We start from the raw sequence: 12,855 nt of genomic DNA on the forward strand, positions 1-12,855 counted from the left end.
GTCATGTGTAGCTTGGCCCTTAGTTGCAGCGGGATGCGGTATTTATATGTTATGAACCTGCCTGAGAGAGTGTTTTCCCTTAGGCATATAGTGTTGGAAACCTAACATCCCACAACTTCTTGTTAGGTGTTAAAATTTATCTCAGTTGTGTGTCTTCATTCTTCTTCCCTTTTAAGAAGCAAACCATCTTGTTCTAGTCAGTTTACCTCATTATTCCTCAGTTATTAATCAAGGCTTGGGTGAGTTTTTACCCAGGCCCTAATTTTGTCACCTCAAACCCATTTTTCAGTTCCCCTTGAAGCCCTACAGTGAGGGAGGCAGAAAACTGTGCCAAGGAAAAATCATATGGAGTGGAGTCTATTCTATCACACCCATGTTCAACTGTCACCTGCTAAGTGGTTTCAGAATGGTCCATAAGCAAGGCATGAAAGTAACCGCTTGCTCATCTACAAGCCCATGTCATCAGGGTATCCCGTCTCTGAACATGGAGGTTCCATTTAGCTCATTGCTAATAGTTGCTGATAGAAAGTTCTCCAGAACGTTCGCTTAACATTCATTTCAGTGAGTGCTTGCAAATCTTTTTGCTGCCTTTAGCCGCACTGAAAAATCTTACTGCTTTTTTATCCTGCCCTTTCTCCAAAAAACATAAGACAGCTTACATAGTTTCCCCCTCCCTATTTTATCCTCACCGCAAGTGTGTGAGGCTGAAAGAGAGAGAACAATTGGCCCAGAGCCACCTAGTGAGCTGTATGGGGATTTGAACCCAGATTTCCCCAATCCTAGTCCAACATGCTAGTTGCTGCACAACACTGGCTTGAGGTAGCCTTTGCCACAGGCAAAACTGTCTGTGAAGCAAAAATAATGAAAAGAGTGCCTTGGATAATTTTTGGAGAGTTTTCATTATTAAACTGAGGCAGATGTACATCTCAATGATTCAAGGACTAAACCTGGGGCCATGCCTATGTAGGTAAAGCTTGTGCTTTACTGCAGACTAGCCACAGCGTCTTCATGGCATCATTGTGCCCAGGGCTTTTTTTCTGGGGAAACAGGTGGTGGAACTCAGTGGGTTGCCCTCAGAGAACATGATCACATGACTGGTGGCCCCGCCCCCTGATCTCCAGACAGAGGGGAGTTTAGATTAGACATGGGCACGATCAGAATCACGATGTGAAAAAACCCCGATAATGGCGTTTGCGCCATCGTGACTCAGCTAATCGGTTCCGTCCACGGTGACCGATCCAGCGTTCGGGGGCAGGGCTTGATCGGGGGGGGCATCGTGATCTAATTGGAGAGCCAGACACTCAGGCGCCAGTAATCTATTCCCCTAGCAACGGAGCCAGGGGAATGCCTGAGCTGAGTTTGCCCTCCTTCTGTCACCCTAGAAAACCGAATGGAAGCCCAGCTTTCCTTGATTAGCAGGCTTCCTTCCAGCCACGGAGCAGCAACCCAGGGGAGGGAGGGGGAAGGGGGTGTTCTGAAGCCATGGGCACAAAGGCAGCACGGGTGGCTGGGAGGCTGCCCGCGCCATTCGCCTTTCCCCAGGACAAGGGGCACGCGGGCAAGCCGGCCGCCCCTTGTCTTGCGGGGCAGGTGAATGGCGCAGGCAGCCTCCGAGCCACTCATGCTGCTGCCAGCTCCGCAGCGTACTGGGACAGCTGGCTTGCTGCGTGGGTGGGGTGGGGGGCGACCGAGGAGTGCGCGCAAGAGCCTGACTACGGTTGCCCTGGGCGCTGGCAACCGTAGATCCGGACCTGGTGTGAATGTCCCCTCCCTGAGGGGAGGCGGCTTGTTGCCGGGTTAAACTCCCCCCCCCTCTGCTCTAAGTGTGTGTGTGTGAATGTTCCCTCCCTCCCTGTGCCTGCTGGGCCTGGCGGCCGCTGCCACCAACCACCATTCCTACATCGCTGGAAACAGCGGGGCGCCTCCTGCTTTGGCCTCCCCGATTCCCGATTCCGGATTGGAAATGGGACTTGATCGGTTAGAATCGGTGACCTGGGTTCGGCGGCGGCCCGGATCCACGAATGGCTTGATCTGTATTTTTTTTTTGGATCGTGCTCACCTCTAGTTTAGATTGCCCTCCACACCACTTGGCGGCGCGGAGGGCAATCTAAACTCCCCTCTGTCTGGAGATCAGAGGGCAGGGCCACCAGCCATGTGACCATTTTCAAGAGGTTCCGGAACTCCGTTCCACCGTGTTCCACCAGCTGAAAAAAACCCCTGATTGTGCCTAAGATACAAGTTAATATCATGAATTTGCCCTAGAGTAGCTAACCTGCTCTTGAATTCTTTGTTGACTGCCCAGTGTGGTGTCTTGATTAGGCTGTAGATTAAGGCCAGGAAGGTCCAGAGAGAGATCTGAGTTCAGGTTTCAAATCTGTTGTGAAGTTCACTAAGCGGTCTTGAACTAGTCGGTTCCTAACAGACATCAGAGGGCTTTATGGGGACAAAACAGTTTTCTTTCCAGGGTCAGGGACTATGTATGTCTGAGCTTCTTGGAGGAATGGCAGGATAAAAATAAATTACTGAGTGCTTTGATTAAAGCCATCAGTCCAGAAGGAGCCCACTTCACAGTGTTAAATCAGGGCTGTGTTTATACATATACATGTCACTCCAAGTACAATACTTTACATCAAAATCCCTCTGTTTAACTATAGAGTAAGTTTCCTTTATGATGGAAATTATACTAATGAAATGCTTCTCAAGGATTTACGCAACCATTGTCTTTGTTACTGTTTCCATAGCACCATTTGGCCTGAAGGATTGTTTTGACAGGGATAGAGTGCATGAGTCAAAGATATAATAGAACAAATAAAACTTTAAAGGGAAAAAACTGTTTGCTGAGGGAGAAATGGGGCAGGAGGAGAAGAGATTTTTAGGACTGAAGAGCTGTTCCACATTTGACTCTTACTTCTTGCTGAGTTAAAACGAGAAGAAAAACAGAAACTCTTAAGCCTAGTGGGTGAAACGGAAGACAAAATTTCCCCATGATATTCAATATTCCCCATTACAAGGCCATGACACTCACCTCCTCATGCAAGACCCCAGCAGTGTCATCCTAAGCCAAGTTACATCCATCTAAGATCATTGAAATCAATAGGTTTAGAAGGTATAACTCTGCTGAGGATAGAACGGTAAGTCTCATTACTTGGAAGCAGGTCCTGTTCAGAGTACATAGCAAGTGTACTTAGGACTGCAGGTGTGATTAGTTGGTTTTGCTGTTTGAAAGCAGCTTGGGCTTCTCCTGGCATATTATGGAAATTGGCACTCGATTTCCTGAATTCATTTGCTCCCAAGCATTGGCATTTGTCCCTTCCTTCCTAGAACAGTTACACAAAACTGGAAGTGAAAATTATTTTCTCTGAAGACACAGTGGGTACAGGAGATGATTTTTCCAGCCCCCCTCCCCAGGGTGCATGTAGTAAACAACCTTCATGAATTTTCCTAAAAAGAGGCTGGAGAGAGAAGGAGGGAAGGATCTAAAGGGGAGGGGGCGAGGACCTACCACTGTTTGGCACCCATTGAGCTACCCAAAAATCCTCTAACATACAACTTTCTCCTTTCCTTAACACTTTGGAGTCAGTTGGCTGTTAGTAGTTTGGGGGCAATGGTTCTGTTGGTGATAGTTGATAGGCAAGTGAAGTCTTGGAGATGAGGTAAATGTGGTCTCCATCCTCTTGGCACAGGCACTTTGTTCTTGTGGAATCAGATTCTTATGCAGTTAACCAGACCTTTGTTTAACTATTCAGTTTTACACAGATGTTGATTTTTTTACTGCCATATTTATTGCTTTTGTGTATATTACAGCGACTCTCTGAAATCTGGGCATTGGCATTATCACATATGAATGTTGGCGTTCCCAATCAAACTTTGTGAATGTCTGAAAGAAACTGGGGAAGTATTAACAATGATTTAAATGGTCAGAATTCACTTGTTTATCTTAGAAAAGAAGCCAGCATGGTGGGGTGGTTAGAATGTCAACCTGTGATCTGGGAAAACCAGGGCCGTCGTCACACGGGCCCTTATTTCATCAGTTTTGCACTAGAAATCGTTTCTTCTGTTATCGTTATTAGAATGGATTCTCCCATCTTTTGATGACTGCTTGCGCTTCCAGTCAGTCACATTAAAAGGGAAAAGCGCAATTCGACGGTCAGTCAAAGTGCCTCCGGAAACGGGGCCCTAAAAATCCCACCCCCTTTAAAAAAAAAATTCCACATATTTGTGTTATATCACTTTTCTATTATAATGTTGTGCTGGGCCAACCCCAAAGCCAACTGTGATAGGTAGCAGAGGTTTCCCACCCATGGCAGAATAGCGTTATAGCGCTATAAGGCTGACTTTTTTAAAAAAAAATTACTTTGTGGCTTAATTGCAGGAGAATCAGTGTTAGGTGAGACAGATGATCAGGGCAAGTTAGCGTTTTGGTGTTGCAAAGCGTTCATAGTCGATCCAGGGCATTCACATGGAAGTGGATAAAGACGACATAAAGAGTCACAAAGTGTGAATTGGGGAGAATGGCGAAATCGCAAGAGAGCCAGAATAAGGTGAGAATTCAGCGGGAGATGGCGCTAGTTTGGCGCTAAAGTTATGGCCGTGTGACGATGGCCCAGGTTCAAGTTCCCTCTTTGGCATGGAAACCTGTTGCAAAAAGGAGAAACCCACTCAAATAGAAGCTCAACAGAAAGGAATACACCTGAGTGGGATGCGTGAACAAATATAAACAAATACAGGCAGTCAAGACAATCTATAGGTATAAATTGTCAACGTTAATCAAAAATCACAAAGTTAAATATCACGGAGTATGTCACACAGACAATCACAGTGCAACAGATATACATGGGAAGACATCCAGCAGGTAAATTCCCAGAAAGTAAAAGTCAATGTAAATCCAAGTCAGAAACGACTCAATATTCTATAATGTTCCAGGTGGAGAAGAAGAAAGTGGTGGGATGCCAATAGCAGAGCCCACAATGCCCAACAGTCAGCGTCAGCTTGAGTCCGCTGTTTTGTGTCTATAATGTCTTCAGGGGCAAAGTACTTCCACCAAACTATGGAAAACATCAATTTACAATGTGCTAGTACATATTCACACATAACTCTATCAAAAAAGTAAACAATGTATTTATAATACAAATCATCTTACCAGTGAATAGTAATCACTATACTCAGTTAATCATCCTAGTCAATTACGGAACAATCACGTCCGGCGTGCTCACGCGCAGCCTTCAACAAGGGGGTGGGATTGTATGCAACACTAATTTACGCCTTGATCTGATTTAGAGGGCCCCCTCAGTTTGGCCCTCTTGGAAAAACAATATAACTATAAATCTTATAAGAAGCAAGAAAGCTCTGTATTGTCGAAGGCTTTCACGGCCGGAGAACGATGGTTGTTGTGGGTTTTCCGGGCTGTATTGCCGTGGTCTTGGCATTGTAGTTCCTGATGTTTCGCCAGCAGCTGTGGCTGGCATCTTCAGAGGTGTAGCACCAAAAGACAGAGATCTCTCAGTGTCACTTTTGGTGCTACGCCTCTGAAGATGCCAGGCACAGCTGCTGGCGAAACGTCAGGAACTACAATGCCAAGACCACAGCAATACAGCCCAGAAAACCCACAACAACCATCGTTCTCCGGCCGTGAAAGCCTTCAGTGACACTGAGAGATCTCTGTCTTTTGGTGCCACACCTCTGAAGATGCCAGCCACAGCTGCTGGCGAAACGTCAGGAACTACAATGCCAAGACCACGGCAATACAACCCGGAAAACCCACAACAACCAAGAAAGCTCTAGTTCACTATTGAGACCCTTAGGTTTCAGGCTATTTAATGTAAAGATCCACTGTGCCTCTCTTCTGAGTAATGTTCTTTGCTGATCACGTGCAGGGATGCTCTGATCGGAAAATAAAACTGTAAATTTAACATCATCCTCTTGATGACCACATCTGACAAAGTGGTCCACGAGTGGGGCTTCAGGAGTTTTAAACATATACGGGACATATGTTCCAATAGCCGAGTTTTTAACTGTCTTGTCGTACTCCCTACGTACAATTTATTGCACTTGTTGGACAACCTCGAGGAGTCACACAGTCTTAATTCAACCTACTTTGCAGGGAGGAGAGGAGAATCCAAAAGGCTTTTTACTCAAATGGGAGGGCTGTATTGTAGGGAAGATGCTTCACTAATGAGTTAGGGACCATAGACTTCATCACTATATTGCCTTACATATTATCTGCTGCTTTAAATATGTACTCCTATGTGCTACCTGTGCTTCATGTTGTCTAATGTTAGTCCTAGAGTTGATTATGTTCTGCTTCAGTATTTTTTCTACTCTGTATTGTATTTTTTCTAATACTATGTCTTTTAAACTTGTATCTGTTTTCCCTATGGTATTGTTTATGAAATGTCCTTGATACTGTATTGAAATGTACTTGATACTGATTGTACTAATCTCATACTGTGTAGTCCGCCTTGAGTCTCAGTGAGAAAGGTGAACTATAAATGACATAAATAAATAGATAAAATAAAAATAAATGATGTAAGCCACTTTGGGTCTCCATTGGGAAGAAAGGCAGGGGTATAGATGAAGTAAAATAAATAAAATTTTAATTATTCACACTAGCATGATATAATTCATTAGACTTTGGGCATTCATTATTTTATATATAATTAATTTAAGATCCAATCTAGTAATCATGCTTTGCTATGTAAGCCAATGAATCTGAACTTTTGATATTTTTTTTACAGGAGTGTAAGCCAAAAATGTGGAGAAGTATAGTTGTTCAGAAAGAAAATTCTCTTCTAATACAAGACGTCCAAGAAGAAGATGGTGGAAATTACACTTGTGAGCTAAAGTTTGAGGGAAAGCTAATAAGACGAACTACAGAGCTCAAAGTTACAGGTAAGAGTCTTTTGAGGTGATCATCATCATCTGATTCATCTGCAGGTATAACACCAGTGAGAAGTGTCAAGAGCTCACTGTGTCTTGCCTATTGCCCTCACTGTCTGGTATAGTGGTTATAGTGGTGCACTAGGATGTGGGAGACCCAGGTTCGAATCCCAGTTCTGCCATGGAAGCTCACTGGGTGACCTTGGGCCAGTCACAGTCTCTCAACCTAACTTACCTCACTGGGTTCCTGTGAAGATAAGGAGGAGAGGGAAATGATGCAAGTTGCTTTAGGTTCCCGTTGGGGAGGAAAGGAAGGGTATAAATAAAGATGATGATGATGATGATAAAACTATCAATCATTTCAAAAACATGCTTAATTATTCCATATTGATTTATTTACAATATATATAAACTCACCTTTCTCCCCAAAATCTAGAACCCAAACTGGGCAACAGCATACAATTTAGAACGTAAAAGCACAATGTAGAACATAGAACCAGCGCAGTTTACCTTTAAAATTACCATATTGCTGCCTGTCTATGACTTCCCAAAAGGCCCTTCTCAAAAGTTCCACTTGACAGCCCCTCCTGAAGGCCATCTGCCAACAGGCATTTCTGACATGTAAATTTAAGCTGTGCTGTGAAGTGGGAATTTCCAGGGAAAGAACCTCCAAGTGCAGCGCAACAGGGGGATGGTAAGAAGCTGCTGTTGATAACCTCACCTGCCACACTGGTTCATATGGGGAAAGGTGGGCCTTCAGGTTAGGTATATGTGGCATGAAGGACCCATAAAAAGTAAGCAACAACAGTACATTAACATAATCAATATAGGAGCTCAGAGAAGAGTACAGAGTTCTCCCCTTGTCCATTTAATCGGCACAGTGACTCTATAAGTTAGTTTAGTCTGAGAAAGAGCAAGTGGTCACCCAGATTTCTGGCTGTTTGGGGGTTTGAACCTAGGGCTTCTCAGTCCTAGGCTGATACTCTAACCAATATGACAAATTGCCAGTTGTGTTCCTGTCCTCTTGGTGCCTTTTGTGTTCCCCCCGGTTACTCTACTGAAATGCATGACTTTTCCCCATCTGTCTTCAAGGAACTGCCAGGTTTCGTAAATGACCAATGATGAACTATAATGACATAAAGAAATTACGGGTTAGGAGAGCAATTTTTTTCCCTGAGATCCTTTCTCATCTCCATCATTGCTTCTCACACCACGCTTTTAAAAAAGGTCCAGTTGTTTCAGAAAGCAGCGTGTGTGCTGCGGTATTTGCTTTGGTCATGACAAATCATTCCGCTCAATTACATGAGTGCAGTCCTTCTGCTTGAACTCTCAGTTCACTTAATTTCTCTTAAATCTCATTAATTTCCTAATTTTCAAATTGTGCGTACCGTTATTGCTATGAATTTTTCTGTTGCTTCTACTATTATATAATGGATCTTATCAAATGGGGCAATCTTTTCAGGTTTCACTTCGCCAAAAGACAAAGTGCACTGAAGTTTCACTTAACTGAATTAGATTACAGACAAATATAGGTGTCTCCCCTTCTGCTCCGGTTATCTTTGTTGTGCGGCGTCAGCCCTTTTGAGAAGTTACAGCCACATATAGCAGGAACTCGCCAGTGAGACTGTATGCTCATCACCATTTCAGGTGGATAGGACAGTGGGTGGATTTTCCATGTACAGTTGTGGTGCCACATACAAAAATTCTTGGACCAAAACTTTACATTAATATAAAATGTGCCCTATTGACACAAAATGGCAACCACTCATATCTGGAGCATTGTGGGTAGTATGAGCTATTGCTGGGGGGCTTCCCAGCACATTTGGTTGTAACTTCCAAAAAGGGCTATAATCAAAGCAAATTCCCACTAGTTTGGAATTAAATAATCAGACTACAGTCAGGAGCAGGAAACATATTTTGAATCTTAGGGCCATATTGCCAGTTTCAAAGTCAGCAAAGCCAACAATTTAGGTTCCAGATTTTGACTTGGAAAAAAAAATCTATTTTGATTTACTTCTTCATTGTACAAACTGAATCCACGATTCTTTATTTTCATGCCATTTTCTCTTTCCTTGCATGGTTTCCCTCCCAAAAGATACATGTTTTCAATGCTACTTGTGCATTGATTTATAAGTAAAGGTAGTCCCCTGTGCAAGCACCGAGTCATTACTGACCAATGGGGGGACGTCACATCCCAATGTTTTCTTGGCAGACTTTTTGTTACGAAGTGGTTTGCCGTTGTCTTCCCCAGTCATCTACACTTTACCCCCAGGAAACTGGGTACTCCTTTTACCGACCTCAGAAGGATGGAAGACCCATCCAATCACTTTGATTAGTGATTGGATGGGAGACCTCCAAAGAGGACCAGGGGCAGGCAATGGAAAACCACCTCTGTAACTCTCTTATCATGAAAACCCCACCAGGGGTTGCCGTAAGTCAACAATAACTTGAGGACAGGATTTTTTTTCAGACTGTGTAAACAAGCCATACAGTATGCATACATAAGACAAAGAAATCTAAAAAATCAGCATGGAAAATAAGAGACTCCAAATGGCTGACTAGACTATAAACGAATATAAAAATAAGCAAAATATTAAAGCGTCTCTCAAACTGCCCAGTCTTTCATCAAGCCCAGATTCTGGCTTTTTGGAAGCTTTATTCACTGTATAAACTAGCCCACTTTCCCTTTTGGACTCAAACTCTTTCTATTTATTTGTTCACTCAGTTTGATAAAACTTAGATTTATCAAACATCTATGCACATTAAACACATTTCTGCATGTGAAGCTTTTGTGATCTGCCTCTGCAAAGTTCCTACTGCTAGACCCCTGACCAACTTAGACTGAAATATTTTGATGCTGCTCTGAAGTTGTGGGCTTAAAAAGTCACCCATCATCAAAAGCATTTCCTGTATGACATTGTTGTAGACATGTATTTATTAAAGATGGCCAAATTTATAAAGGTGCAATTGACTGCTAGAGCTGTCAAAGTGTTTTACAGGTCCATTTGATACAGAAACCCCACATTCATAGACGGTGTGCTGTTTTTGCCTAAACCAGATATCTTAAACAGCTGGGATCCAGACCCAGCCCACCAGATTCCACTCCATGATCGTGGACCACTTTGTGGCTTCACTCTCCAGCCTGTTGTTCTTAAAACGGTGCTGGCTACTCTGTGAGTAGAGAGGCTTTCTGCAGTGTTTCTTTGCTATGTTTTCATTAGGATTGCTAACCTGGAGCTGGGAAATTCCTGGAGATTTGGGGGTGGAGCCTGAAGAGGGTGGGGTTTATGCTGGGGAGGTGCCTCCATAAGACAGAATGCCATACAGTTCATCCTCCAAAGCAGCTATTTTCTCCAGGGGAACTGATCTCTGTAGTCTGCAGATCAGTTGTAATTCTGGGAAATTTCCAGGTCTCACCTGTAGGATGGTAACCTTACTTTTCATGAGACGTAGAATTTCCTAATACTGTTTTGATTGTTTTTATTCCGAAGGAAACCATTCCTTTCCTGACAATAAGAGGAGTGAGAAATAGGTCAAGAGCTGACACAGATGGTAGTAAACTGCCATGGAATAAATGCTGCAGCTGGGTTTTCGCACCATCCCAGAAATGACAGCTTATTTCCAGCACCAGATAGAATGTGCTGTCAACATACCCTCCAACATTTCACAGATGAAAGTAGACGCACTGTAGTGTCTTTGTAATACCCCTGTTCTCACAGTTTACATTTTTTAAAAAATCCTTTAAAATGTTTAATAGAATACTTAATCTCACAGTGGATCCAGTCACAGAGAATGGCTGCAACTCAAACACAGGGAGGGAAAGAAGTTGAGTTGGTAGTTCTGCCCTGGTGTGAGCTTTAGCATGCAAGCATCAAGGAATCTGCCCCACACATGGAGATCAAGCATCCCCTGGAAATGTGTTTTACTGGGAATATTTATTGGACAGCCCCTGATAAATGCAGACAGTTGTAGTGTGTGGTTGTAAGAGCAGCCCCATAAAGTATTTAATGCCTGTCTGGATTTAGATCTGATATGGATTTAGATCTGATAGATTTGATGTTGCCATTCTTTATTGTGGTTTCACTTTAGAACCTTGTTTCTTCACTTGCTATCTATACCATGTTGCTAAGTGATATCAGCTGCGGAGTCAGCCAGCTGGTGCCAGTGGCTTTCTCTGGAGACCAAACAACCTATTACAAGAGATGTGTAACAGTTGCTCTGTGCAGCATTCCCACATCTGCACCATGCACCTCCCTGATAAGGTCTGATGTGATGTTGTCTAGAGCTGCTGTAGCACAGTGGTCGGGTTGAGAATTAGCACTCTGCTGGTTCAAATCCCACTACTGCCATGAAGACAGTTTCAGGTGGGTAACCATGTTGATCTGCAGACAAACAGCAAGATCCAGGTCTAATAGCACCTTAAAGACCAACTAGATTTTCAAGGGATGAGCTTTCAAGAATCAAAGCTGCTGAGTAAGCCACTTCTCTCAGCCCCAGCTCCACAGCTGTTTTTGTGAGGATAATAACAACACTGACTTTGTTCACCACTCTAACTGGAGGAAATGGTGAGTCCTGTAAGGCCCTGCTGCTAGTTGTCTTTTACTAGATGCAGGGAGACTATTTGTAGATGCTGCTGTCAGCAGCAGCCACTTGTCCTAGGATGTTTGGCTCTGAGAAACAAGCTCACTTTCCATGCGGGTTGAATGAGATTCAAGTTGAATGGAAAGTCAAAGTATCACTACATTCAATGAATCCTATATTTCTGATCAAGTGTTAGACCAGCAGAGAGTTCTTTGATTTCATGCTACATTTTATCATCAGTCATGCGGCAAACCTGGATATGATAATGACAGGAGTGACAATAATACTTGGTTTTTATATGGCACTCGTGAAACAATCTGACATAATTCTCCCACATATTGCTGAAGAAGGGATACGTCTGACAGAAATAGTTTACCTGTAGGGATGCTGCAGACTATGTGGTGAAGAGATTCACCAGGTGAGCGTACTGTGTTCATCTGCCAGGCTCACTCTTGAACTGACCCTCAGATCTGTTTGCCTCACTGTCATCTGAACCGAACAGCTATGGAAGTATTTTGCAACTGTGCAGTAGCTTTGGTGGTTTATGGTTGAAGAGTTTCATCTCCTTGCCTTTCAGGTACTTCAAAAAGTATTTATCATCACTGGCTGACTGATTTCCTCACTATTTATGTACACAATTGCCAAGGGGCATGTGGCAACAACAGGTCTGTAGAGGAGGGGATATATAGAACTCTCACCAGGTTCATTGAGAATATGCTTGCATAAAACACTGCTGATTGCATACTACTGTACTGTTTGAAGTAACCTGATGAACAGGCTCAAACTAACTGGGAACTGCCAAATGGACTGGCAAAAGATTGGCTCCCTGCTTGCGAGCCACAAAGAGAAAGTGAACATCCCTTCTTGCCTCTAATGGCCCCTAAGTCATGACTGTGAGCCCATGGCTGATGTGACGCCGTCTAGCTGGTCAATTAGACTCGTCTCAGTCACTGAATTATGCTAGTTCTCAGTTCCAATCTCTCTCTGTTGCCTGGTTTCATGTGGACAAATTTTCTATATTGTTGCTTCCCCCATTTTGTGATCCCTCACAATTCTGGTATATGTGTAACTATCACAACTGCATAAGGCAGGGTGAGTGGCCTGCATCTTTCCCACCATATTCCTTTCACTGGAGCGGTGGTTGGCTGAAAGAGATCCACAAGTTGGTCTTGCCCGTATGTATTTATGTGTGTGTACTGCAGCCATGTGGGGGACAAACAAAGGGGTGTCGCCGGTTGGCAGCAGATGTGTGAAAAGGTGATTCAGCACTATTGAATATGTGAATGTCATTGTTAAACACTGTATGTAAGAGTGCAGTCTTTGAGCAGCAAGCATTGCCATATGGACCAAATCTGAAGCAGATATGGAATCGGCCGATCTCTCCTCAGACAATGTATG

At 43.6% G+C, this 12,855-nt stretch overlaps 1 protein-coding gene across 1 annotated transcript in view; it reads left to right on the forward strand.

Annotated features, from left to right (window-relative positions):
- The window catches only part of IL1RAPL2 (interleukin 1 receptor accessory protein like 2), a 289,452-nt gene that overhangs the window by 36,389 nt on the left and 240,208 nt on the right, over positions 1–12,855 (forward strand). The window contains exon 4 of the mRNA XM_054995823.1: positions 6,735–6,888. Within this exon, the coding sequence (XP_054851798.1) occupies positions 6,735–6,888 (154 nt within the window). The remainder of the gene's footprint in view (positions 1–6,734; positions 6,889–12,855) is intronic.

This window comes from Eublepharis macularius, chromosome 13 (genome assembly GCF_028583425.1).
Source record: "Eublepharis macularius isolate TG4126 chromosome 13, MPM_Emac_v1.0, whole genome shotgun sequence".
In the NCBI taxonomy this organism is placed as follows: domain Eukaryota; kingdom Metazoa; phylum Chordata; class Lepidosauria; order Squamata; family Eublepharidae; genus Eublepharis; species Eublepharis macularius.